At 36.5% G+C, this 24833-nt stretch overlaps 5 protein-coding genes, 1 long non-coding RNA gene and 1 other non-coding gene across 13 annotated transcripts; 5 read left to right on the top strand and 2 right to left on the bottom strand.

Annotated features, from left to right (window-relative positions):
• Positions 1-872: 872 nt before the first annotated feature.
• LOC137071363 (uncharacterized) lies at positions 873-6399 on the top strand. Of its 2 annotated transcripts, none has more exons than XM_067439293.1 (2): positions 873-1147; positions 5537-6399. In XM_067439293.1, exon 2 carries the CDS (start codon positions 5540-5542, stop codon positions 6008-6010), a length of 471 nt encoding a protein of 156 aa, XP_067295394.1. In that variant the 5' UTR covers positions 873-1147; positions 5537-5539; the 3' UTR covers positions 6011-6399. The 2 variants fall into 2 exon arrangements, with proteins under 2 accessions (XP_067295394.1, XP_067295393.1); XM_067439292.1 differs by lacking the exon at positions 873-1147 and adding an exon at positions 5284-5422.
• Positions 2280-4744, top strand: gatc (glutamyl-tRNA amidotransferase subunit C). Its single transcript, XM_067439291.1, has 5 exons — positions 2280-2761; positions 2913-2963; positions 3880-4049; positions 4319-4422; positions 4634-4744. The coding sequence occupies exons 1-5, from the start codon at positions 2594-2596 to the stop codon at positions 4693-4695; spliced, it is 555 nt and encodes a 184-aa protein (XP_067295392.1). The 5' UTR covers positions 2280-2593; the 3' UTR covers positions 4696-4744.
• Positions 2312-2384, bottom strand: trnak-uuu (transfer RNA lysine (anticodon UUU)). Its single transcript has one exon. It is a non-coding gene; the product is annotated as a tRNA-Lys (tRNA).
• LOC137071364 (uncharacterized) lies at positions 5323-20072 on the top strand. 2 transcript variants are annotated; one of them, XM_067439295.1, is made up of 2 exons: positions 5323-5422; positions 19298-20072. In XM_067439295.1, exon 2 carries the CDS (start codon positions 19301-19303, stop codon positions 19769-19771), a length of 471 nt encoding a protein of 156 aa, XP_067295396.1. In that variant the 5' UTR covers positions 5323-5422; positions 19298-19300; the 3' UTR covers positions 19772-20072. The 2 variants fall into 2 exon arrangements, with proteins under 2 accessions (XP_067295396.1, XP_067295395.1); XM_067439294.1 differs by lacking the exon at positions 5323-5422 and adding an exon at positions 19079-19170.
• On the top strand, positions 5344-23151 carry LOC137071365 (uncharacterized). Of its 5 annotated transcripts, XM_067439297.1 has the most exons (3): positions 16504-16616; positions 21099-21213; positions 22490-23151. In XM_067439297.1, the coding sequence occupies exon 3, from the start codon at positions 22493-22495 to the stop codon at positions 22961-22963; it is 471 nt and encodes a 156-aa protein (XP_067295398.1). In that variant the 5' UTR covers positions 16504-16616; positions 21099-21213; positions 22490-22492; the 3' UTR covers positions 22964-23151. The 5 variants fall into 5 exon arrangements, with proteins under 5 accessions (XP_067295400.1, XP_067295398.1, XP_067295402.1 ...); XM_067439299.1 differs by lacking the exons at positions 16504-16616; positions 21099-21213 and adding an exon at positions 5344-5422; XM_067439301.1 differs by lacking the exon at positions 21099-21213 and having other exon boundaries at positions 16556-16616.
• Positions 7365-11026, top strand: LOC137071651 (interferon-induced, double-stranded RNA-activated protein kinase-like). Its single transcript, XM_067439834.1, is given in 8 exon segments — positions 7365-7369; positions 7742-7864; positions 8787-8832; positions 8835-8984; positions 9476-9619; positions 9860-9961; positions 10085-10147; positions 10314-11026. Coding segments are annotated over 8 exon segments (720 nt in total). The 3' UTR covers positions 10401-11026.
• Positions 11662-15629, bottom strand: LOC137072022 (uncharacterized). Its single transcript, XR_010904584.1, has 5 exons — positions 15394-15629; positions 14567-14628; positions 14353-14474; positions 13978-14112; positions 11662-12481 (listed from the first exon to the last, which is right to left on the bottom strand). It is a non-coding gene; the product is annotated as an uncharacterized lncRNA (long non-coding RNA).
• Positions 23152-24833: the final 1682 nt, after the last annotated feature.

The raw sequence follows: 24833 nt of genomic DNA, 5'->3' as shown, positions 1-24833 counted from the left end.
CCTTTTGTCCAAATACTGTGATGTAACCGATACATGCACCTTCTGTAAAATTGAAAGTGAAAACATCTGTCATTTATTTTTCTTTTGTAACATATCTTCAATTTTCTGGAATGATTTGAGCTCTTATTGTTTTTCTAAAATTAATATGAACTATAATCTATGCTTGAAGGATGTCATTTGTCTTTTTGAAAACCCAAACAAATCTTTAGAATCTACTGTAAACTTCCTTATCCTTGCAGCTAAATTTTATTTTCACAAACAAAGATTTCTTAAGAAAATTCCGTCTATTATTGATTTCTTATGTGAAGTACAATATTTAATCAAAACTCTAAGATTGATCGATAATAGAAAATGTACGTCTTTTTTGAAGAAATATGATGAGATCTTTCATGTAACATGATTAATGTTCTTTTTTTATTGTTGTTGTTTGTTTTTTGTTGTTGTTTTTTTGTTTTTGTTTTTTTTCCTCTCTTTACGTTCTTCCATTTCATTTCTGTCCTATGTCTGTGCGAAATGAGTTTACTTGACTAATATGTACATTGTTGGAAATGTTACTTTTCTAAGAGATGTATTTGCAATAAAAAAAAAAAAAAATAAATAAAAAAAAAAAATAAAAAAAAAAAAAAAAAAAAAAAAAAAAAAAAACAAATGGGAAGTCAACATTGTCATACTGATAAATAATTTATAATAAATAATGCCCTATTCTTAAAAAAAAAACGAAAAAAAAAAAAAAAAAAAAAAAAAAAAAGAATTTGTAATTTGACAATTCAACGTTTTCAGCTCTGTGATTGGTGCCGAATCTGAAATGACACGAATTGACCAATCATATCGTCCCTTTATATGAGTGGGGTACTCGATTAATGACGCTTTCCGCCTGTGTGAGGATTGGAACTCGATCAGGAAAAATGGTGATAGCTAGCTTTTCTCAATGAAAAACGCAAGCAACATGCAAATTTATTATTCACGCTGTTTTCAAAATTCACTTTTAAGAAAAGATGGAGTTATGAGAGACCTACACAAGAGCTTAATTTTGTGAAGAACGCCAAATCTTTTTAAAGCATTTCAGCTCAGCAATTAAACCATAATCCTGGACGACGGCATCAATCAAGAAGCTAAAGCTTTACTACTGGATTTGTTTGCCGTTTCGGTAAGTTACTTAAAATCGAATGCGTTGCGTGATTGATTTTATTCTGTCCGCACTGTTTTACTTTATATGTCAAGGTTTAGTAGATAAAGCAGTTAGTCTGTATATGATAAATTGAATACGGTCTGTTACATACATTTAATCTGAGTCGACCTAGCTCCTATAGGTGTCCAATCCTGCTCCCAAAGGGCCACTATCCTGCAGAGTTTAGCTCTAACCCCAATGAAACACCTGGCGTGTTGAGGCAAGCTGGAGCTAAACTCTGCAGGACAGTGGCCCATATGAGTTTTGGACACCCCTGACCTAACCTTTTGAGTGGGGAATTCATTTGTATGGGTGTCCATCTGTCCCATAGACAGTAAAAGATAATAAGTTTCTGTCCGAAACCAAAGTAGAGGTTTTCGAGTACACTCATTCAATCCCACAATGCACCACAATACCGAGTGTTTTGGTAACCGTCATGATAACCGTACGAATGCCCATAATGCAGTGTGAGGGTCGTGTCGAATGCATAGGTCGAATGACAGTAAAAGAAAGATGACATCCCGCGTCTCGCCAGAAGATGGCGCCCGCAGCTTAATCATCCACCCGGTTTCCACATAGGGTTTCCATACCTCTGGCCCAATTTGGCTACAGTAATATCTTACAGGTATAATTACTTTTTGATTAATTGTTAATTGATATGTTAGTTTCCATAACAGAGTTCAAGAGAAATATTTACATTATTACTGAAACTACCAGTTTGCTACGTTAAAAAATAATTATTAAACCGCAAGCACAAACGTTTTTTATGCAAAAGTGACAGCGCACTTCGGCGTTTTCATTCACTCCCTCAAGTGTACTATATTAGTGAGCTAATGTATGGAAAATTGAATGAGTAAGTTATAGGAGCGATTTCTAACAGCCTACCAAATAACTTATTATTAACATGCGGAAGTATCTGCTGCTGGTCTGAGCGCTGACATGATGCATGGGCTTACAATAATTTTTGTTGGTTTTGTGGTCCGTTGTCATAATATTCTGAAATTACACAGCGATTGTGTGATTATCAAATTCTTTGTTTGACACATGCTTGCTATATAATATAATATACACTATATTCACCAATTCATAAACATTTACTCTTGCATTTGCCTTTGTGAAAAGCAAGGACAATGAAAAATTGTTCGCCCGAACAGGGACTTGAACCCTGGACCCTCAGATTAAAAGTCTGATGCTCTACCGACTGAGCTATCCGGGCTCTTGCACGCTGTTATAACACATCTCCTCTCAGAAGGGACGTCAGGAACTTCGAAAACTACAACTTCCGGAAACAGATTTTTTTTATTTTTTTTGGTGGTAGGTCGTCTGTGGTTAGGAGTCTTTAGCAATACAAATGTCCTTTATAATCGCGTTTTAACTAGCTTAACGCGCACAGGAACGTGACAGTTTTAGGAACGTGATTTTAACATGTTTTGTAAATGTGCGGCACACGCTTCAAGGGCGCTGCGGCCTGCGCATCCTCGGTGTGGAGTATTGAAGCTGCCTTTTCTAATCGCAACTGTATCGGCCAGCAGAACGTCATGGTCACGATGGACATTAAAACGGGAATCAAGTAACTCTGCCTGGGATTCCAAGGTAAAACGTGGTTAATTTGCAGTTGGGATGAATAAATGTTTAAGATAAATTAACCAATTGATACGTGAACAAATGTTTGCTTTTTAACATATGATATGACATATTAACAACATACTTGTATAAACATTGCGCACCCTATTCTAATCTTCAGGTTCCTCAGGTACCCACTTGGCAGCCCATAAATGAAAATCAACTTCCACCGGTAATGCCTCTTTTCAAAGACGTTTTAAACTGCAAGCCTGCAACTTATGTGTTTTGCCCTTCCCTCCACTAGGTTAGCAGGCAATGTGTAAAGATGGACAACCCCGACAAATTTTGCCACATGACCAAAATGTATCACGTCTGGCGTACGAGAACAAGTCCATTAGTTTACTGTGCTCACATGAAGATATCTTATCTAGCTTCATTTTGATGTTTTTTGAACTTGACAGTAGAGGGCAGCAGACTACTAGCTCAGAATCCGAGCAGCACTCAACGTCACATTTAAACTATAGTTTATGTAATAAAAAAAATACTACACAAATACGCTTTCGTTTTAACGGCTATTATTCTTGTTCTTATATCTCAGTACCTTGTAACAAGTTTTATTTTCAATGATGTATTTAATCCTATGATCAAACCTGTACATCCGGTCTGAGACCTGTGATTGATCAGGTACATTTCACATATATTATCTGTAAGGCTAAACATTACAATTTAGGCAAGAATATTAGGGCTTATCAAAATTACAAGTTGTTTCCAGACTGCTACGAATTAGCAATTAATGTTCATATCTGATCTGATAAGAGCAGGTGTTATTCAATTAATTAATTAATTGCATCTTGTTGATTGTTGATGTGCGATATATATTTCAAAATGAGTAAAAATAAATGTTAGAATTTGTAGCTGTTATACATTTATTAAAATCTGAATGTGTGCATTTTTTGTTATGCTTTTGCTACAATTACTAAAATGTTAAATTCTAATAATGATATATTAAATTGGAAAAATCTATTAATTTAGTATGAATATTACTGCTGTTTTGGTCATTGCATTTGAAGGATTTTTTTTATTTATTGAGATTTTTTTTTTTTTACATTTTCCTAAAATAAGTAACCATGTTTAACTTTTCTTTGCAGGCAACAAGAGTGTCACCAGACTTGGTGGACAAGTTGGAGCGATTAGCCCTTGTTGACTTTGGCAGTAAAGAAGGGGTGGACTGTCTGGAGAAAGCGATTCGATTTGCAGATCAACTTCATGTCATCAATACTGATGGTGTAGATCCAATGGATTCAGTTCTAGAGGACAGGTATTCAATAAAGCTCAGATCAACTCACAAAAGTTATGTAACAGTTTACTAATCGTTCTCAACTTCCAGTCAGGTTTGACAGGTGAAATAAGGCAATACCTTTTTTGACTGTGTTTTCTTTGGTTGTCTGATAATATTGCTTAATATGTCAATGCGAAATAGTTACTGCTCTGATCTCCCCAACCACTCCAAGTATGTTTGCTCAGTGTCGACATGTTACCATTTTACAGAAGTTAGACTTTTCCTTTGAACTTTCATGTTGTGTACAGAGACCTGTATTTGAGAGCTGACACTGTAACAGAGGGTGAATGTGCAGAGAAGTTGCTCCAGCTTGCCAAAAACACAGTAGAAGAGTACTTTGTTGCACCTCCAGGTAAAAATAACAATAAGTCCATTGTAACATTTTTCATTTTGTGTTTAATGAATTAACCAGAGATGGATAACTTTCATAAGCCTGAGCTTGGAATCACTGTTTACATTTCTAACTGTTTGTCCGTCTGATTAGAACAATGTGTCTTGGTTAATTTTATTGCCTGGTACCTTTTTTAGTAACTGAATCTGTGTACTACTCGTTCTTAATGTAGGAAACATCCCACTACCAAAGAGAGAAGAGAGATCTGCGATGCTTAAACACTCAGAATTTTGACTGAAATGTATACTGACTTTGTGTTATAATAAACATGTATTTTATATCAGTCGTGCTGTGTCTTTGAGTGTTGTAATGTTCCAAACATTTTTTTTATGGAAATGATTAACTATCTTTATAGAGTCTAATAAAGACTCTTTATAGAGTCTCTCTCTTATACAGAATAATAATGTCAAACACAAATAGAAATTATTTAAATAATCTTTTAAAAAACAATAAGAGCATATTTTAAATATTAATGATAATTTAGTTAACAAAAATGTGAATGTAATAAAACTAGAAGCATAAACAGAAAACATTTATAGGCACCTATATCACGTGATCGTGGGAAATTCCGTCATTCCAATGATCCCTGATATTGAGCTTAGCTACTTTTATTGTTTTGTTTAGCTGATACAAATGGCAATGGGATTTTTTTTAACGTAAATTTATGCAAAATATGTAATGAAAGTTTCAGGATTTTATTTTGCTGAGCATGACTGTTTATTGGGATATCTGCGCTGAAAGTCCTGTCGATGCAGCGATGGTGTGAATGGAAACCGAAAGTGACTTAAGTTTTTGGAAACGAAACCTACGTTTGAGGCAGGGCTTTAGTTGATGCTTATATATGTGTGTATTCATACCTCTGCTCACTGTGACCAAAGACACATTTGATTACTGTGAAATTTACCAGACTTGCTCAAGAAAGCAACTCAGCGAAAAGCCGTTCTTTGCATAACCCAGCTCGGTAAGTCGCATATTGGCTAAATGTTGCGCGTTGATATTAACGCTAATCACCTATATATGCTGTTTATGATGTTGTGGTAGTGCTAATGTGCGTGTATGTTTTTTTAATTGTCAGGAAATGGAACTGATAATAAAACTGTTGAACGGAGATGTGAAGCGGCTGGTGGTGAACGGTAATGCCACGGTTGGTGAACTCAAGCAGCTAATCTCTCAGCACTTCAATGAACCTCCTTACAAACAGAAGCTTTCTAGTGAAAACGGTCACCGTATCAGCCTTGATGATGATAACAGAAGCCTCAGCAGTTACGGTTTGCTCTCAGGCTCAGTGGTGATGCTGCTCATCACGAACCCTGGACCTTTCCAAGTGTTCGTCAAGAACGAGAAGGGCCAGACCAAAACCTATGAGGTTGATGTCAATGAGACCGTAGATCAGCTCCAGACAAAGATCTTCCGCAAAGACAGTGTCCCCAAGGACCAGCAGCGACTGATATACGGCGGCAGACAACTGGAGGCTGGCATGAAGCTGCAAGACTACGGCATCACACCTGGAAGCACCATTCACATGACTCTGCGTCTCCGAGGAGGTTAATGAAGGAGATCCGCGCGACCAGGATTCATTACTGATGATGAATAGCCTATAGCTATTCAATAAATAAAGACTATACGTGCAAAATATAAAATTCCTAGACACATTTTAGTCGCTCTATAAGATTATTTAAATGTAGCCTAAGCCTAACATGTCTGATATTAGTAGGCAGTAATTTTAAGGTTCCTATGTGTTGACCTTCCCGTGTAGCTGTGCATTGAGCACTGCTACGTCCGACTGATCTTGCTTTATTATTTTTGTTGTTGTTGTTGATTATTCTAATTACTTTCACGGAAAGCATGCATTGTGTAAGAAATGTGATACAATTGCTTTGCATGTTAGACCTATGCATTATATTTTTATATTGTAAATAAAATGTCAATTAAATACCAGTCTTGTGCATGTTTTATCTAGGCTACTTGTATCGTAAACCCAAAACATAATTTCTAACAAACATTTTCGTAACACCGTAGCTAAATGTTGTATTAATACAGTAGTAGGCATATCTATTATGAAATTAATATGAGCTGATTGCAAATTTATGTTAATTAATTTAATCAAAATTGTGACATGTAGCCTACATTCACCTCACAAATGATATTAAGAACGTAATGATTCATATTGAGTAAAACATTTTAATTTAAGAAAAACAGCAATATAAATATTTTTTTTTAAAGTATCACTGCTTTGTCATGATAGAGAGGGGGAGGTGTTTATTTTCTATAGTATTTAATCTGTGTCACTTCTGTCGGGTTTTAATGAAATCACTTCTGAAATCAGGAAATTTTAATGTCATAGGCCTATCTCTTAATAAAATCCATCCAAAATAATTTACAAATAAACGTTAATTGTTTTATCCATATAGCTGTTTTGACATCTAGACATTTTACTAGGCAAATAAAAATAATTAACAGATCTGGGTTGCTCTAGGACCCCATGGGCATCCCTGCTGTGCCCCCCTTTGGACCATATGCTTCGAACTAAGGGAGACGGACTGGACTTGTAATCCTCTGTAATAAATCATATTGTTAGCTAGAAGGAGTTTGCAAAATATCCAGCATGCGTACGGTATAAATATGATCACGTTCATTAAGTGATGACAGCTTTTAGCGACTATAAAGGGAGAGCTTGTGCTCTAGGCCCGGGGACCCCCAGGGTCATCCAGAAAGTTCTAAAGGGTCCCCAGAAAATTTAATAGAATAAAAATACAAAGGAAAAATGGATAGCCTACATTCGGACTGTGTCATTTCTAATTGTTTCTCTCTTTTCTTGACTTAGCCAGAATTGTATGTTTGCGTTGTATCATTTTATTGAGTTTTTCTCCTTTATTTTGCAGTAAGGTTGTAAGGTGTTCATAATGCAGTAAATAGGCCTATACATTTATTGCGAAAGTTTACACAAATAGTTATAGTTCATCTGATTTATTTAAGGTAGAAATGGTTATGACAGATTCGTTTTGACTCTGATTTTCTTATTGATTCTAAAATGGTTCTTAAAGGATATCGCTCTTAAGAAGAGACAAGTGATGTCCAACTTGACCCTTCCACACATTCTCGGGGCACCAGAGATTTATATTACGTCTTGTGAAAGGGGGCATAATAGGCCCCTTTAATCTAATTTGTATTGGCTGGATGAGACTTTTAATTGATTGTATGCTAATGATGTCCAAAAAAAGACAAACGTTTTTGTACAGCATCTACATATCGTAATATCATATTTTCTGTATCTCCACAGAAAAGCTCTTTGTGAGGTTCGAGCTTTGTCTGGTTTTAATAATGCCAACATCGTCCGCTACTACACAGCTTGGGTCGAGGACATGACATACATACATGAGGAGTCATCAGAGACCATCTCAGAGTAATTTAGCAAACACAACTGGTTCTAAAACAAACAAGGGTCTGCCTGACTGAAACTGTTTCATGATTACTCGACACAGACACAACACACTAATAGCAATAGTCATGCAGCCCCTTACTTTTCTACTAACATTAAAGTGCCCCAATTATGCCATTTTAAAGTGACCTAATTTTTTATAAAATCTTTTGTCTCTAACAACAGTTTTACATGCATCAACAGTCAAAAAACACTTTAATTTTTTCATAATATACATTGCACATTACCACAGTGTTCAATGATTCTCAAATGACTTGTTGGATGAATCAGTCTCTCTAACGAGCCTACTCTGCTCTGATTGGCCAGATGGCCCAGTTTGTACTGGTCACGTCAGAAACAAATGCCCCCTATTACCATAACAAACTTCTTCAGCTTCATGCGAAGGCTTCATAAACCTTTGTGATTGTACACACTGTAAAGACAGTAATGTTGACGCTGATTTTCAGTGATGGGAATAACGGCGTTATAGATAAATGCCTTTACTTACGGAATTCGTTTTTCAGTAACGAGTAATCATATGAATTACTGTTTCCCCCGTTACAACGCCGTTACCGTTACTGAGAAAAAAAATGTGGCGTTACATGGGCAGGCATTATTTGAATGTCTGTTCTAGTGATGTTGAAGTGTCATCAAAAAGATTCTAAACAAAAACGACTCACATTGGCGATTCAGAGTCGATACTTTCTTTTGGTAGACAGTAACTTTATTTACTTTTGACTTTACAACTTTGCAGAACTTTTACATTCACAAACAGCTATATTACACAATGCATGAAAGGGAATATTCAAAAAAACATAATAGGGGCACTTTAACATCTATGCTTGTATTGGACTCTTTTAAAAACCAAACATCAAATACATTTGTTCTGCTGAAAATTTGGCTTTAGTTCTAGCAGTGGCCCGGAGACGAAGTTCCTCTCCATTCAAATGGAGCAATGTGTTTCAAAGACACATTGCGTCTTAAGAGGAACTCATCAAATGAACATTTCCAAGAGAGGAGAGTGGACGCAGCACAGATCAGCAGGCAGCTGCTGACGGCCGTGGAGTACATTCACTCTAAGTGTTTAATCCACAGAGATCTAAAGGTGAGTACCTTGCAAAAAAAAAAAAAAAAAAAAAAAACAGATGGCTGCTGCGCACCCACATAATAAAACAAACAAAACACAACATAAAATCCAGGCCTGTTGCTCTCTTGTTCTTCACTCTTCTGTGAGACTGAGTGTGGCGTGAAGCCGGTGGTCATTATCCCTGTCGCCACTGGCCTCACCCTCGCTACTTGCCACATCGACCCTCACAGGCCGGGGGTTACTCCCGCTGTGCTCTACTCCCCACACCACCTGCCCCCTCTGGGAGGACCAATCATGGCGGACGCAGCACCTGGGGGTAAGGACAGTCAAAGCGAGAGAAAAAGAGCTGGAGGCATGAGAGGGGAGAGAGGGAAAACAAATCTTCCCCCAGTGGGACTGAGAGGCTCTTCCTCGCAGTTCCATGCAGTGGTACTGGACGTTCAGTGGACGGCTTGAACCTCCTTGGCAGCCGGCGATGGCTCCGGCTTTTGTTTCTGTCTCTGTTTCAGCCTGAAAACATAATGTTTAGCAGTGATGGAGGAGTAAAGGTTGGGGACTTCGGCCTCGTGACTGCAGCAGAAAATGACAATGATAAACAACTGCTGGAACGGACTAAAAGGAGAGGAACACGTAATTACATGAGCCCGGAGCAGGCGAGTCAAAAGGCATACATTTAAATCAACATGAAACGCAGTTCATAACCCATTTTACTACTTTCATCTTACTTATATCCAAGTAAAAACAATTGGACTGTTTATTGATGAATCACACACAGGCATATGCATTTAGAAAGTATAATCTATTTTGATTTCATCTTGGATTATAATGATCTACAGTAAACAGTGTTTAAAAGCTTTTTGTGGTGATTTTTTGTATTGTTATAAACTTAATAGGCGACTCAAACATCCTATGACAGAAAGGTGGATATTTACGCTCTGGGTCTCATATATTTTGAGCTCATCTACAAACTCGTCACAGTGCATGAAAAGAGCAAGGTTTGGTTCATCTTTTAGTCCTTTATATATAAGACAATCTATGCATTCATCTTGCTGTTTATCATGTCTGATATGTTATAAGGAATGAAGTGTTTTCTTTCTTTCTTTTTTTGCACCTTTTAGATTTGGGATGATATAAGAAGTAGGGTTTTTCCACCACAGTTCTCCAGGAAATTTAGCTTTGAAGTGAGTGTAATTTCTTGATCAATATGCTGAAATTGAGCATACTTTGTCTTTGGTGCAAGTGCTGAACAAATGCTGAAATGATTAATGCCTTCTCAAAGATGAGCATCATCTAACCTACTCTTATCATTTTTCCTGGCTGTGTTACGGGTGATGCTGAATGGAACAGCACAAGTTGATAGAGCGAATGTTGAGTGCCAGTCCTGAAGACAGACCAGATGCCACAGAACTGATCAAAGAGCTGGATAAATGTTGATGAGATAGTTCTCTTTATGCCTTTAAAATAATAGCAGCTGCTTACACTGTAACATTAAATGTGAAGTATTAAGCAGATGCTTCGAGAGAGCAACTTAAAAAAAGTGTTTTAGAATCATACTGACACAGATGGCAATTGTCTAATTTAATCTAAAAAGTCTTATTCATCCTTGTGCTTTTTTAGCAGAATATCTGCTCTTTTCCTTGTAACAAAGTGTGCTCCACAAAAGAATGAAAAATGTAAGTGTGAATTATAAAATGTGCAATTTACATGGTCTTAAAACTAATTTCTGATAATCCTGTTGTATTGCTGTAATTTATTCTGTATGTTTACATGAACTATATTGAAACATTGGTTGACATTGTTAATTCAGTTGTTTCCTATTTGGATTAATTACCTTTGGAACAGAAGTTAAATCTGTCAGCTTTTGTTATTGTCTGTACTGCATAATATTCTGGAGTTAAAATCATGGAGCTTTTAATCTTGTCCACAGGTTATGGAATCATATCTCATGACTTATATGTGAAAAAGTGGTATATTTCAGTTAATATTCTGTACCCTCTCTTGCTGTTTGTAAATCAGATTGGATTTTATTGGGATGTTCTTGTGAAAATAAAGATCTCTAAGAGTACATAAATACTTACATTTCCAGGCAGCCATTGTAGATAAAACTCCTGTTGGCAGGAAATAAATGCCTATCAATTTATTATTTATCAAAATAAAATGTCAAAATGATCTTGACAGCTGAATAAAAATATGGTCAGATTATTCCAGAGCATGTCAGCTAATTTTTTGACATGCTTGTAGATAATAAATAATATTTAAAAAAAGTAAAAAAAAAAAAAAAGTTTTTTAAAGATGTAAAAGGCCAATGTGTTAAAACACTTCATATTGAGTAGTAAAAGAGAGTAAAGTCATTTGTACAAATAAATATATTTTTAATGAAATCTGGGAGATTTCTGTCCAGTCCCACCGTTGACTACACAAAGTACATTTTACTGCTTCATAAAGTTATAAAGAAATTGTAAAACTAATCCATATGAACTGGGCAGTTTAGTCAAAACTATCTGAAGAGACACAATCACTTTTTTATAATGGACATGGGCTTATATTGACATAAAAGTTCATCGACTCGCACATCAGTTGGTAAACGCATGTTCAAGCATGCTTGACAAGCAAGAACGGTCTATGGCAAGAACCAATGAGGTTTATTTTCGTTCTCATGTACTCACTTAAAAATGTTGGGTTAAAAATAACCCAACACGTAACCCAACTGTGGGTTGGTATAGCACCTTCCCAACGTTGGGTTATTTTAACCCAATGCATTGGGTTACAAAACAGTTGGGTTAAAAGTAACCCAACAGTTGAGTTAAATTTTTATTTTTATTCAAGCCATTATTTTAATAAATAAAATACCCATTGTTTTCAAATACAGATTTTTTTATTTGTATAAAACAATACATGTGCTTTAAAATATATATTTTAAATGTCAAACTAAATATTGGGGAGTAAATATTTATTGTAAATATACATAAATGTGTAAATATTAAATTCAAAATACACAGCACACATAATACACAAAAATGTACATAAGGTAAACATACATAAAAGGTGTGCATACAAAACAAAAATTAAAAATGAACACAACAAATATTAAATTAAAAACCTATACAAATATGGACAGAATACACAAATTCATAATATTCAATTCTTCCAGAAATAAACAACTTTATTAAAAAATCTACATTGTACACTGTATGCCTTTATGTGTTGTTAACATATCTTAAGTAGCAAAACAAATAAAAATTATGATAATCAAAGTTTTTAATGAGGCAGCAAAATATATATTCAAGTTTGCATGCTACAAAATCTCCCAAATGGGGCAGAGGTCTTTGGATAGTTCATGTCATAAATAAATAAAAAATCTGAAACATACAGCCAGTGCTTGAAATGAGGTCTTCTGTTCAACTGCCTCCACAATGAAAATGAAAAAAATCAGCGAGGTCTCTTTGTCCCCAAGCATCGTCATGTGGATCCTGGCTTGTCTCACTGTTCAGCTAATGCTCCATGTTAGTTCCAACCTTAAAAGAATTAAAAAAAGTTCAGTTTGCTTGCACTGTGACAACATCAGCAGTGTTAAATTACGTAAAAGTTACAATGAAGCAGTGTTGTACTGAATTAAACAAATTGTCACTAATTAGTCATTACATCTGCTGTTCATTTTTCACCAATCAACATACTAATCCTCATGCTGTTTCAAACCGTAAGACTTTGGTTCATCTTCGGAACACAGAAAGGCCTAGAAAGGCAGTAAAGACATTAAAGTAATCCATGTGACTCCAGTAATTCAACCTCAGTTTTATGAAGTGACAAGCGTATATTCTATCCCTTAACCATAATTTACCATTTTATTTACAAAACATTAATCTCAACACGTTCACGAGAGCCCCTTGACGCATGCGTGTTGTGTTGAAAAGAGAGCAAATGTTGTTGTGTTATGTTTTTTTTTTTTTGTGTTGTTGTTGCAAAAAGCACTCGTGTCGCTTCATAAAACTGAGGTTAGACCACTTGAATCCCATGGATTACTTTAATGCTGTCTGTCCTGGGTCTTAAAGTGGTAGTTGCGTAGGTCGTCAATGGAGGGACAGAAACCTTGCAGATTTCTTTAACATTTGTGTTTCAAAGAACAACGAAAGTCTTACAACGACACGAGGGTAATTCATGAGATAGTTTACCCAAAAATGAAAATGACTAGGTGATTTACTCCCCCTAAAGCCAACCTAGGTGTGTATGACATTCTTCTTTCAGACAAATACAATCTGAGTTATATTAATAAATATCCTGGCTCTTCAAAGCTTTATAATGGAAGCCCATAATTTGAAGCCCAAAAATGCATCCATCCATTATAAAAGTGCTTCACACGGCTCCGGAGATTAATAAGAACCCATTGAAGTGAATTGATGGGATTGTGTAAGAAAAATATCCATATTTAACACGTTATAAAGTAAAATATCTAGCTTCCAATGGACCGCATTAAGTATTCAACTTCTGAAAAAAGCGTAACTGCTGTGAGAATAACGTCGGACGTAGCGTAAAAAAACGTAAATGTCGAGACGATTAAGTTGGACGTAGCGTAAGCGTTTTGAATTGCGAGAGGCGTTACAGTTTCTTTGTAAGTTGAATAAGGAAGGCTGTCTGTCGAAAATTTGTTATTTTAGTCTATAAAGTTTTAAATATGGATATTTTTTCTACAAAAACCCATCGGTTCACTTCAGAAGGCCCTTATTAACCTCATGGAGCCTTATGGATTACTTTCATAATGGATCGATGCACTTTTTTTGGGCTTCAAATTTTGACCATTATAATGCTTGGATTAGTCAGGACATTTATTAATAACTGATTGTGTTCGTCTGAAAGAAGAATAACATATACACCTAGGATGACTTGAGGGTGAGTACATTATGGGATATTTTTTGGGTGAACTATTGGATAATCTATTAACAAGCAAAATCACTAAAGGAAATAATGAATGGATGCACTTTATCAAAGCTAATTTGATAGTGTTGCTTTTACTTACAGGCTGATGGGTGAATGTAATTAAGCTTCTCTTCATTTCAGCATATGTTGGACACACCATGTTGTCCATTTGTGAGGTATGGCGATGATGGCAGGATGGCAGGAAAGGTTTTAAAGGCAATTTCTCCATGATCATCTTTGAAAGACAAGTTAACAGAAAAAGAGAAAAAAACAGTTTTCACCTACCAAATGTGTGGACCTGATTTCATATGCACTTAGACACAACCAAAACAACTTATTGAAATTAAAACATACTGTATGAAAATGAGAGAAGACAGCTGAAAAAAATAATAATAAACTGGTTGTTTCCCAAACAACCTGGTTCTGTAGTAGCCCCTGCACTGCACATTGGCCTATCTAATGTTATTCAACTTACCAGCTTGTTAGTAGAGACTCCAAACCCGGAAATGTGCGTCAGATAAGGAAGACATCGAACTTGTGTACTATTGGTGATACTCCAGGACTAGAGTCAAGAACCACTGAGATCCAATCCTTCCTCTGCATTAGAATGAAGCAGGGGAAAATAACCAGAAAAGTATACTAGTCTTTAAAAAATAATTGTGTACAACTTGTTTCAATATCGTACTCACCTTTAATTAAATGGCAGAGGTTCAACTGTTCTAGTCTTTGCTTCACAAATGAATCCATTGGTCTAAAACACAGGTATATAACACATTTAGTACAACATATTTAAAATATAGGCAAAAACTGTCATAGCTTCATAAGAAAACGTACTTTAGTTGTATGATTTAGCTACTCCTGTAATACGTTTAATAGTAACATGCATAATATATGACAACATTCATTATGAATATAGGCCTACCACATTTCTGCCAAATTATCATAGTTGCAGTTTGTGTTAACTTACTACGGTAAAACTAGGTAATTTGTGGGTTGTTAAACATTCTAACTGTCGTGAACTAACGTTACAATTGTTAGCACAATATTTCAGTTTTCTGCGTCAATGCTGTTGTGAATATCTGCACTCATTCATCTCACAACAGATATTTAGAGTAGTAAGTTATACTGTTGGATATTCGGCGAATTCAAACGCTTCTCCCTGGATCTCACAGCGCTGCTGTGGTGTCGTGTGACCGGGTCTGAGCTCGCGCTGCACGGGCCGAGCTGATAATGCTCCGCGCGGCATTAGATAGTGATTTCAGACTAGGCATAAGTTACTTACTTTCTTTATCGCCGTTAAGTTTCTAAATAGGTACACTAGAATAATGTTTTTACTTTATTACTGCTAGCGAGCTAACTGGGATAGCTATGGTTTATTTCCAATCTATCTCATTTTTCCAGAGAGCATTAACGGGATTTTTTAAAATAAAATTCAGTTTTCGACTATATTCAACGTTTCAGTACACAATACATAATGTTATAAGAGTTGTATTCATAAAAAAATGACATGTCTTACCTTTCATTTCATAATCAGGCTGCAGCAGCGTCTTCTGTTGGCAGTAGCTGGACAGTTTGCCGTTAAAATTTGAACCGTCACTGGGGAAACCGTATTTAACCCAACGGCCGGGTTATTACTAAAAATAACCCAACGATGTTAAAATAACCCAACGTTTTGCAAAATAACCCAACATATTGACCCAATATGTGTAACCCAACGGTTGGGTTAAAAAAATAACCCAACGTTTTTTAGTGTGTATTACACAGCACGCTTGAGATTCCCTTTACTGACTATGGAACCAAGGAGGCTCCAAATGAACAGGAAGATGGCATGCAAATTGCTAGGTGGTCAGCCCATCTCTAAAGTCTGGAAACTCACCATTGCAGGGCTCAATCCGAGGGGCGTGATAAACGGTTTTCTCTCAAACTCCCTCTGCACGGCGTGCACGCAATTGGATAGAGCTACAACCAACCAGAGCAACGAAGGTGAAGCAGAGCTAGTTGACAGATTAAACGTTCGCCCGATCAGCAAAACTCCGAACACATCTTCCCTTCTCAGAGTTTGGCTTTTAAAGCTCAGAAGGGTATTGAGAGTTGCTAGACAACACTTGCAGCAGATTAGATTTGCTGCCGCTAGGGTGCATCTAGATTTCTAGGCTACGTCTCATGCTTTTCATATGATGTTGCTGCATTCCGCTCTGGGAGTTAGAAACAGACTGCTTGTCTCGGCTCCCCTTACCTGTCACGGAATGGGGAAATAACAGACAACAGGCAGAGAAGCACGGTCCAAATGCAGGGAAAATTTATTAACAAAGACCATCAAAAACCAGGAACAAAATATCACTGAGCAAACGAAAAGAAAACACAGGAAACAGAGAACTGAGAATACCTGGATAACAGCAAACAATGACCAACAGAGAACAACTGAATCACAGGGGTATAAATACACACCAGGGAACGAGGCTAACAAGATAACAAGGGGAGTTGTAAATGGGAAACACCTGGGAAAACTAATCAACATTAAAAAAAAACTACAAGAACTACAAACTCCACAGGAAACAGGACACTGAACAATACACATATAGCCTACCTTCAACATAAAAGTCCCACAGAGTGCCAGACACTGAACAGATGTGACATTACCTGAGATGGGTGACCCAACAGATGAACCAGAAATGATCGCCACTGTTTCTCACTTACTTGAGTCAGCTGCATCGGATACCTGCCCAACTTCATGCACAGGTTAGCTGGCCTAAAAACAAGTCAATGACACAAAACCTTTCACGATATGACCTTTCTGTGGAGGCTCTTTATTATGCGGGTTGATCACTGCCCAGTCCTGTTGTCGCTGCTTATGCAAGACTTTTTCGGCTCAAAAGGTTTTATGACAAACTTTGAAGTCTGCTTAAGAAAGCCAGACCAGAAAGTATCAAAGTTTTAAAAGATGGACGTTTTAATGTTTAAAGCGTTTTAAACATTTTAACTAGTTTAAAGTTTAAGTATTTTGAAGGCAATAAATTATATCAGAAAGATTAACGAACAAGATTAACAAAATTAAAAAATGTTGTTAACATGTCGCTACCATGATTTAACATTTTGCTATCCTGTTTTAACAAATTTTAGCATGATTTGGATTTTTGCTAACATGTTTTAAGATAGGCTTACTGCTAGCAGGATGTTTGCTAATGTGATTTTTGCCTGTTTTGAACATGTTTTAACCTTAATAAGCATGTTTTTGCTAACATGATTTTGCATGTTTTATCGTTTTTTTAACATGAAATAGCATGCTGTTATAATGATTTAAAGTTGTTAGCATGAATTAGCATGTTTTACTAACATGTTTTATCATTGTTTTTATTTCGTTAACACGATTTTGCATGTTGCTAGCTTGTTTTAGCATTTTGTTGGCACGAATTAACAGCATAGTTTAAAACACAATAACGAATAGCTACTACGACTTCTGAACATTGATTGACTCTCATCTTTTTCTCATTGTTTCTCAATAGAATTTATCAAAGTATAGAACATAAATTGCATAATTCTAATAGGGGGTTCATTGCAGTGTGACAACATGCCCCAACACAAAAAAAAACAGATATGAAAAATTAACTTCAGCAAGAAATTTACTTTTGCTATGGTTAAATAAATTTTCAGTGCTATCTTCAAAAGATGTTTTATTTTTTTTCTCTATATAGTGTTGAATATAGGGTATTCTACATTTTGGCATGCTGGCATGTGCGGAAAGTTTTAAACCATGTGTGTTAGGCAGCTAAGCCCACTCACTCCTGCCCTGTGCATTGTGCATGTTTTATCAAATTAGTAAACAAAATAGCACTACTAATAATTTCAAACAAATATTTTCACATTATGAAAGTATCATATTATCCTGGTTTCACAGTTTTAGCCAGGATTAGGCCTGGTTCCATTAGGACACTGACATATTTGGAGATATCTTAGTGCAAGTTGCTTTTTTTTTTTTTTGAACATATTGCAATACAGACACTAAATTACATACTTCTGACATCCAACTTCTAGTGTTTGTGTGGTTAAAACTGTACACTTTCCATCCACCAAGCCTACAAGAATCAAACGCCTGTTTAAAAATGCTCTGTTCACATAGTGCCCCCATCTGGTGACAGCCTGAAATACATTTACATTAGCACTGGTCCTACAATTAGGCCTTCATATAGAGTAAAATCTATTTTAAATATAAGAAAAAATAAAAACGGCATTATAAATAATTATCTATTAAAGTATCACTATTCTCTACTTTGTCATGACAGAAAACTGTTAAAAATAAAAAGATAGGCTATTTTTTATAGGGTGTCACGGCTCTGTCCCTGTGTCGGGTATTAATAAAATAAAATAAAAACACTTCTAAAATCAGAACATTTTAGTGTCATGTAGGCTACCTCAACCCCACCACACGTTGAATAAACCATCCAAAATAAATGATAGATAAACTTTTATTTTTTCAGTTTTGTAGCATGTAGATGTTTTGACATCACGCGCATTAAGAATATTTAGAAAAGATAAGAATGTCGCGTAGGCTAGGCCTATCAGAAAATGGCAAACTTTGGACTTATTTGCCTACTGTTCTGTACGACGTGCTTCACTTACTTGGAATTCCCCGATCATGTGGAATGCCTTCTCATGCCAATGATCCCGTAATGTCTAAATAAAACGACTTTTTTTTTCTTTTGTCTTTTTAAAAAAAAAAAACTTCCTATACCGTTTGTATAGGCCTATACATTTTAATGTTATATAAACGTAGGCTATAGGCCTATATGATAACTAATGTTTCCATATAAACTTTTCAAAATGCTGAGATTGCATGGGTGTTTTTCTAATAGGCTAACATAAAAAATAAAATATAACCTACAGAACGTTCTCTAATGGTTTCAGGTTATTATTATAATCATAAGCATAACCTTTGTAGTAGAACGTTCATTCAACGATTTATTTAGCTAAGGCGAATTGGAATCATTATTTTAATTTAACTGAATAAATGTGTTTTAGATATAGCCTATATTGTTTATTTGCGATGAACATTGTGTTGATCAATGATTTCTCAAGTCATACGTCATGTAAATAAGTGAGAATGGAAACAGAAAGTGACTGAGTAAGCTTTCGGAAACGAAACAGGCGGGGCTTGAGTTGATGCTTAGTATAAATATTCATACCTCGGCTCACTGTGACCAGAGACACATTGTTTGATTTTGGTGTGACTTACAAGACTTACTCTAGAAAGCAAATCAGCGCAAGGCGTAGGCTACTATTTTCACAACTCTGCTCGGTAAGTCTAATTTTTGCCTATTATAATATTATTAGTCGTTAATATTAAAGCTAATCTCCACTTTTAAATAAGGCTGTATGGTGTTGTTGTAGTTCTAATACTTTTATATTTTATGTCATGTTGTAAGGAAATGGAACTGATAATAAAACTGTTGAACGGAGATGTGAAGCGGCTGGCGGTGAACGGTAATGCCACAGTTGGTGAACTCAAGCAGCTCATCTCTCAGCACTTCAATGAACCTCCTTACAAACAGAAGCTTTCTAGTGAAAACGGTCACCGTATCAGCCTTGATGATGATAACAGAAGCCTCAGCAGTTACGGTTTGCTCTCAGGCTCAGTGGTGATGCTGCTCATCACGAACCCTGGACCTTTCCAAGTGTTCGTCAAGAACGAGAAGGGCCAGACCAAAACCTATGAGGTTGATGTCAATGAGACCGTAGATCAGCTCCAGACGAAGATCTTCCGCAAAGACAGTGTCCCCAAGGACCAGCAGCGACTGATATACAGCGGCACACAACTGGAGGCTGCCATGAAGCTGCAAGACTACGGCATCACATCTGGAAGCACCATTCACATGACTCTGCGTCTCCGAGGAGGTTAATGAAGGAGATCCGCGCGACCAGGATTCATTATTGATCCAACTAGCTATTTATTAATGATTAAAGACCAAATATGAAAGTTCAACTGAAATACATTTTCACTTTCTAGCTCTATGGCCTAAATGTAACATGTCTGATATGAGAATATTTTGTTCGAATTGTGATTTAATGTATTTATGTAATTGAACAAATTGATAAAATATGGAATACGAATAATCCTTTCTCATACAGTTCCAGTTTAAGATCATATGTGCTGGCCTACACTTTGTTGTTATGAATGTTATATGCATTATATTTTTATGTTGTAAATAAAATATAAATATCAGTCCTGTGCATTGTGAATGTTTTATCGACTTTGTATGGGGTAACTGGTGACCACAAAACAGCATATAGGCTACTAATTATTTCAAACAAACATGTTCAAATTATGAATCACTGGATCTAAAATATATTGTATTAATACAGTTATTTCCATTTTGAAATGAAAAGGAGCTGATCACAAATATATGTTAATTTGTTTTCTTTATATTTGATCAAAATTATGACTAGATAATCACTTCCCATAAAACCATCTGTCCTCAGACCATCACTCAAAACTCAATATATAGTAAACCCTATCACTACTTAGTCATGACAGAAAGAGGGTCCATACAGGCTAGATTTTTGTATGATCTCCAAAGCCACATATGGTGCTTACTGCAGAGTCATAGATGTCCACTTCCACCTCTCTGGATGTCTGGGGTGGGTGGATGGATGGAGTTATGAGTAGGGTTAGGGTGTGGATGGATATTTTAGCTCCACCCATTAGAGCTAGGCTTGTCAATGCCTTGACCAATCGGTCTATGACATCAAAGTTCCGCAGAGTGATTAGAGAGCAAATGGCGAATCAACAACTCACTCTTACGGTACTTTGATGTCATACATAGATCAGTGTGTGTGCTTCAAGTTGAACAAGCCTATTCGCTTCTCCTCGCTGGACGTCGAGGGGAGCTAGACATAAGCTTTGTAGTGAGCTGCCTCTCCAAAGCCACTCCTACTGTAAACACATGAAAGAGCACAGCAGAGTTTGCAAAGCATCATGAGAGGGTGTTAAACTACCTCATCTCAAAGCACATTACATTACAATAATAATGAACATAAACAGCGTAAAGAACACTGACCTGTACCACATGACTGCTGCAGATTCATTTCAGCATTGATAGTGTTGACATTTAAATATGTAAATTTGAGTCACAAACTGCTCAGAATGTCGTGGGATTAGTCTTACACCTCTTCTAAATTACAGAAGTCATTGTGTAAACGCAGCATACGCTTGATCTTTTGGTTAAGGGGGAACTGCAAAAGATGGCTGCTGTTTCGGTGATCGGCCTCTGTGACTGACATCTGTCTAACTCTACATAGCATGAAACGCGCTGTGATGTCTGTGCGAGCAGGGTGAGAGGAGGTAAGAAAAGACATACATTGACATCGTTTATGGTTGACAAACAGGTAGGACACTGTACCATTGGATGAACATTTTAACACCTTCCACAGACGACATATAAATACATTATTTTAGTGATTAACCTGCCTTTAATAAAATCACTTTTTAAATCAGGAAATTTCAGTCATGGTCTCTACATGTTGAATAATCCAGAATTAATGAATCCAGAATAGTTCATAAATAAACTTGAATACTTCAGTTTTAGTCATGTATCTGTTTTGGCATCAAGAATATTTAGATATAAAAAGCTTGTACAAGGCAATAAACACAATGTTGCATTATAAATAGACTGTTTAGCACATAAACAAGATTGTCAGGTGAGCCTATTGTACACTGTATCATTCAGTGTAGGCGAGAACAGAAAATGGCATTCACATTTTATTGACTAGGTGTATTTGCTGGTCTGTGTGAAGTGCTTCATTTACCTGGAATTCCCCGATCACATGATCATGATCATGTATTCTCATTCCAATGATCCTGTTATGTCTAAATGAAACTCAAGTAGCCTACAAATTAAAAAAATACTTAAATTCATGTTGATTTTACGTTTATGAAAACATGTTGATAAATTATGCTCTGTTGTTAATGTAGATTATTAAACAAATAGGCATAGCCGCAGCAAACAGAACGTTCCCGTTTCCAAACAAACTTTCAAAAATGCCGAGATTGCATGGGTGTTTTTGTAATAACATAAAAAATAACAGAACGTTCTCTTATGGTTATTGGTTTTATTTTATAATCATAAACATAACCTTTTGGGTTCCAATTAACATTGTAGGATAAAGCAAACGAGATGTAGGCCTAGCTATAAGGCGAATCATTATTTACATTTAACTGAATAAATGTGTTTTAGATATAGGCTACCCTTTATTGTTTATTTGCGATGGACATTGTGTTAAACAATGATTTCTCAGGGCTTGCATCAGCGATTAGTGAGAATGGAAACAGAAAGTGACCGAGTAGCCTAAGCTTTCCAGAAACGAAACATTGAGGCGGGGCTTGCTTAGTATAAATATTCATACCTCGGCTCACTGTGACCAGAGACACATTGTTTGATTTCGGTGTGACTTACAAGACTTACTCTAGAAAGCAAATCAGTGCAAGGCGTACTCCGCTCAGTAGGTAAGTCTCGTTATTAAAAAATATTAGACATTAATATTAAAGCGAATCTCTACTTTTGAATAAGGATGGTGTTGTCCTAGTTCTAATACTTTTATATTTTATCTAATGTTGTCAGGAAATGGAACTGATAATAAAACTGTTGAACGGAGATGTGAAGCGGCTGGTGGTGAACGGTAATGCCACAGTTGGTGAACTCAAGCAGCTCATCTCTCAGCACTTCAATGAACCTCCTTACAAACAGAAGCTTTCTAGTGAAAACGGTCACCGTATCAGCCTTGATGATGATAACAGAAGCCTCAGCAGTTACGGTTTGTTCTCAGGCTCAGTGGTGATGCTGCTCATCACGAACCCTGGACCTTTCCAAGTGTTCGTCAAGAACGTGAAGGGCCAGATCAAAACCTATGAGGTTGATGTCAATGAGACCGTAGATCAGCTCCAGACGAAGATCTTCCGCAAAGAGAGTGTCCTCAAGGACCAGCAGCAACTGATATACAGCGGCACACAACTGGAGGCTGGCATGAAGCTGCAAGACTACGGCATCACATCTGGAAGCACCATTCACATGACTCTGCGTCTCCGAGGAGGTTAATCGGTTAGAATTTGAGCAAAAAACAGGGCTGTCGGCTGTTGTCGTTATTGTGTTAAATGATGTAAATGCTGTAAATATAATAGTCCTAATTATTTACAAGCTAACTTATTGATTGTGTTATAGTATATTTATCTGCATTGCATAACTATGACATATTTCACTGTTGACATTTTAAGTAAATAATAAATGCTCTAAACATTCCCAAGCAGTGTTTAAGTTTTTTTATTGACTTATTTTCTAGACCAGTGGTTCTCAAAAGTTGACTCCAAAGGCTTTTCATTGTCCATCATTATTCAAAGTCTCCTGTCCCCATAAGGCTGGTGGTGAGTTTGTGGTTTACTGCTTAACGATTTGTTTTAATCAAATATTTTAAGCTTGGCACAGCTAGAAAAATGTATAGGTTAGCCTATTCTTTATACAAAAAATGCACATGGAGTTTTAAGATTTTATTATTTTACAAGACTTACAAGGTCTAAAAAGCATACTTTTAAAAATAGGGCACCTATCCAGGTTTTCCCAGATTGGAACCCTGGTTCTTCAAAGAAGAAAAAAAAACTGTTTAGGAGATCAATTAAAATAAGAAATATACACTTTTGCTAAAAGTATTGGGACACCCCTCCAAATTATTGAAATCAGGTGTTCCAATCACTTACATGGCCACAGATGTATAAAATCAGGCACCTATGCATTCAGACTGCTTCTACAAACGTTTGTGAAAGAATGGGTCGCTCTTAGGAGCTCAGTGAATTCAAACATGGTAACCATGTAAAGCCACTTAAAATCACAGAGTGGTGTCAGCGCATGCTGAGGCACACAGTGTGTAGAAGTCACTAACTATCTGCAGAGTCAATAGCTACAGATCTCCAAATTTTGTGAGGCCTTCAGATTAGCTCAGGAACAGTGCGTAGAGAGCTTCATGGAATGGTTTTCCATGGCTGAGCGTCTGCATCCAATCATTACATCACAGAGTGCAAGGCAAAGGGCCGAAGCAGTGGAGACGTGTTCTCTGCAGTGACAAATCACGCTTCTCTGTCTGGCAATCCAGTGGATGAATCTGGGTTGGCGGTTGCAAGAAGAACAGTCGTTGCCTTACTGCATTGTGCAAAGTTTAGTGGAGGTGGATTATGGTGTTTTTTTAGGGGTTGTTTTGGCCCCATAGTTCCTGTGAAAGGATATTTCTTAATGCTTCAGCATATCATACCATTTCATGCTCCCAACTTTGTGGGAACCGTTTGGGGATGGCCTTTTCCTGTTCCAACATGACTGTGCACCAGTTCACAAAGTAAGGTCCATAAAGACATGGATAAGCGAGTCTTGATGATTGGCCTGCAACCTGATGGAACATCTTTGTGGTGAATTAAAGCAGAGACTGCGAGCCAGGCCTTCTTGTCCAACATCACTGTCTGACCTAAACAAGAATGGTCAAAAAATTCTCATAAACACACTACTAAACCTTGTAGAAAGCCTTTCCTGAAGAGTTAAAGCTGTTATAGCTGCAGAGGGTGGGCCAACTCCATATTAAACCCTACGGATTAAGAATGGGATGGCATTAAAGTTCATGAGCATATACAGGCAATGTCCTAAAACAATTGGCAATATAGTATATTTATAATGTATATCAGCACGTTTTACAATTTTTATTTTGCTTATTTTAAATGATTATAAATCATATTTCAAGTCAGTTAAGTTTGCTATGTATATATATATATATATACACATACATACACACACACAGTACATATAGTACATTTCAAACAAATATTCACAATGCCAGGAATGTCATGTAAGGTGTTTACTCTGTCCCATGAATGTAGAATATCAAAGGAAGACATTCTTGGAATTACATCATCCGTCACCTTTGGCTTTTGGC

Source organism: Pseudorasbora parva, chromosome 3 (genome assembly GCF_024679245.1).
Source record: "Pseudorasbora parva isolate DD20220531a chromosome 3, ASM2467924v1, whole genome shotgun sequence".
Lineage (NCBI taxonomy): Eukaryota > Metazoa > Chordata > Actinopteri > Cypriniformes > Gobionidae > Pseudorasbora > Pseudorasbora parva.
The sequence above is the reverse complement of the archived record's forward strand: the minus strand, read 5'-3'. Positions and strand labels throughout refer to the sequence as shown.